Raw genomic sequence first — 2996 nt, forward strand, 5'->3', positions numbered from 1 at the left:
GAAAACACTTGAGGAATCTTTCCAGCGGCAGCTGGCACATATCTGTGATAAACATAAACCGAAAATCTATTTTAATTTCTTTTCCTATATTGATCAGACTGATGATGATCACTATGATACTGCTTTATTAAAGAGTAGTTATATAGGAGATATTTCAATGGTCATGTGGTGTTGTTATCTCGATGTTGATGTAAATGAGTGTACGTATACTGGACTATCACCTGTTATGATTGCTTGTAAATATGGTCATACTGAAATAGCGAAGATGTTGTTAGACAGGGGATCAGATTGTAATAAATGTGACTCGTTTGGTCAATCAATGATCATGCAGGCTTGTAAACATGGTCATACAGAAATAGTAAAAATGTTATTAGACAGAGGAGCAGACTGTAATAAATGTGATGTTAATGGTAAGTCACCTGTAATGAAGGCTTGTGAAGATGGTCATACAGAAATAGTAAAGATATTATTAGACAAAGGGACAGACTGTAATAAATGTGATCAAAATGGCCAGTCAGCTGTAATGAAGGCTTGCAAACATGGTCATACAGAAATAGTAAAGATGTTGTTAGACAGAGGAGCAGACTGTAATAAATGTGACAGGAGGGACCAATCACCTGTAATGACGGCTTGTGAAAATGGTCATACAGAAATAGTAATGATGTTATTAGACAAAGGAGCAGGCTGTAATAAATGTGACTCGATTGGTCAATTCCCTATGATGAAGGCTTGTGAACATGGTCATACAGAAATAGTGAAGATGTTGATAGACAGAGGAGCAGATTGTAATAAATGTGACTTGGTTGGTCAAGCACCTGTAATGAAGGCTTGTGAAGATGGTCATACAGAAATAGTAAAGATATTATTAGACAAAGGGACAGACTGTAATAAATGTGATCAAAATGGCCAGTCAGCTGTAATGAAGGCTTGCAAACATGGTCATACAGAAATAGTAAAGATGTTGTTAGACAGAGGAGCAGACTGTAATAAATGTGACAGGAGGGACCAATCACCTGTAATGACGGCTTGTGAAAATGGTCATACAGAAATAGTAATGATGTTATTAGACAAAGGAGCAGGCTGTAATAAATGTGACTCGATTGGTCAATTCCCTATGATGAAGGCTTGTGAACATGGTCATACAGAAATAGTGAAGATGTTGATAGACAGAGGAGCAGATTGTAATAAATGTGACTTGGTTGGTCAAGCACCTGTAATGAAGGCTTGTGAAAACGGTCATACAGAAATAGTAAAGATGTTATTAGACGGGGGAGTAGACTGTCATAAATGTGATGGTTATGATCAGTCGACTGTAATGAAGGCTTGTGGGGGAGGTCATACAGAAGTAGTAAAGATTTTATGTGACAGAGGAGCAGACGTTTATAAATGTGACAGATGGGGTCAATCAACTGTAATTATGGCTTGTGAATATGGTTATGCAGACATAGTAAAGATGTTATTAAACAGAGGAATAGACTTTAATAAATGTGGCTTTAGGAATGAATCACCTATAATGAAGGCTTGTGAACACGGTTATACAGAAATAGTAAGGATGCTGCTAGACAGAGGAGTAGATTTTAATGATTGTGATAGGTTTGGCCAATCTCCTGTAATGAAGGCTTGTGAACATGGTCATACAGAAATAGTAAAGATGCTCTTAGACAAATCCGCAGAATATAACAAATGTGACAAGTAAGGTTAGTCTGTCACCTGTAAGGAAGTGAGCATGGTCATACAGGCATAATAAAGATGCTCCTAAACAGAGGGTTACACTATGATAAATGGAACAGGAGGGGGTCTGTCAACCTTACGTCTTTGGTCTTTTTTAGTATCCACATTTGATTCACGCCACCTTTATAATTAGTAAATTCACAATAACTTTGAACCCCGCCTTTGATTGCTGATAAAGTTAATTTTAATAATTTAGAAAGATGTTTCGTGAAGCACCTGAAGACTCAGCAACATAAAGCTGATTGTAAGAACACTTATGCAGTTTAGGTATACAGTGAAGGAAGATCAAGTTCTCCATCTGTGGTTGAAATTTCAGAGGAACATAGAACAGACCTATGCTTATACAGGATAAGTGTCGTGTGGGGGTATATGTTGAGTTTTCAAGTGAATTGTCAATACCTAATTCATTTATCAGCCAGTTTATGTATAATTAATCAACATTCTTGTCAGAAATCAGTTATAATTAAAGTCTTATCAGTGTATATATAACATTTTGTATGTGTGTTAAAAATATGTTATTGATTGCATTTTAATGAACGATTATATCACAATACAAGATATATATCATATTACTGTTGTATAAGTAGCACAACTTTGTTATAGTTGAACTTCAAAGTCATCATTGATAAATGAGATGCGACTTTTTTTGAAGAGCAAATGCCTATTGTTAAAAAGATGATCAGCGGTTGAATTTTGATTAAAACAGCAATAGAAAACTGTTCTTAAGCTGCAATTCCATATTATAAAGCAAGACTAAACCGTCGTTCAGATTTTTATAACATTTTAACAATATTTTTCGGTTCTAAAGATGTATTCTGACATTATAATGCAAAATGAAAGATGTATTCATCAATTTCTAAGAAATGTGTTTATATTATAATTGTGAAGTATGACACATAAATATAGCTCGGGTGTCTTCCTCCATCTTGGATTTTGAAGTAGCGGATAATAATTAGTCTAGATCTTTAATGAAATGTGCAAATTTTGAGAGTAGTATGTAATTCGTGTGTTAGACTTTTAATGTTAATATAGAAAATTATGTGTTTAATTATATTTACGGCTGTATTTTCTAAAAAACACAATATTTTTGTTTCATTCATTTTTTTCCAACTTTGCCAAATAAGGGGAGATAACTCAGATAGTCAGGAAGATAACTCAGATAAAGTAATTTTATAATAGAAAGTGTTGTGATTTTACATATTTTAATATGTAGCAAGAAAACAAGTTCGGTGACCGCCTTTTTTATCTTAAAATTCTATGGTGTA

At 34.2% G+C, this 2996-nt stretch overlaps 1 protein-coding gene across 1 annotated transcript; it reads left to right on the plus strand.

Annotated features, from left to right (window-relative positions):
* Positions 1–226: 226 nt before the first annotated feature.
* LOC127737212 (ankyrin repeat domain-containing protein 50-like) lies at positions 227–1696 on the plus strand. The gene has a single exon (XM_052247747.1). The coding sequence runs from the start codon at positions 227–229 to the stop codon at positions 1694–1696; it is 1470 nt and encodes a 489-aa protein (XP_052103707.1).
* Positions 1697–2996: the final 1300 nt, after the last annotated feature.

This window comes from Mytilus californianus, unplaced genomic scaffold, assembly GCF_021869535.1.
Source record: "Mytilus californianus isolate M0D057914Y unplaced genomic scaffold, xbMytCali1.0.p SCAF_4, whole genome shotgun sequence".
Lineage (NCBI taxonomy): Eukaryota > Metazoa > Mollusca > Bivalvia > Mytilida > Mytilidae > Mytilus > Mytilus californianus.

Excerpts from the sequence above, each read along its gene's own strand:
- LOC127737212 (XM_052247747.1), top strand. The coding sequence starts at position 227 with ATGATTGCTTGTAAATATGGTCATACTGAAATAGCGAAGATGTTGTTA.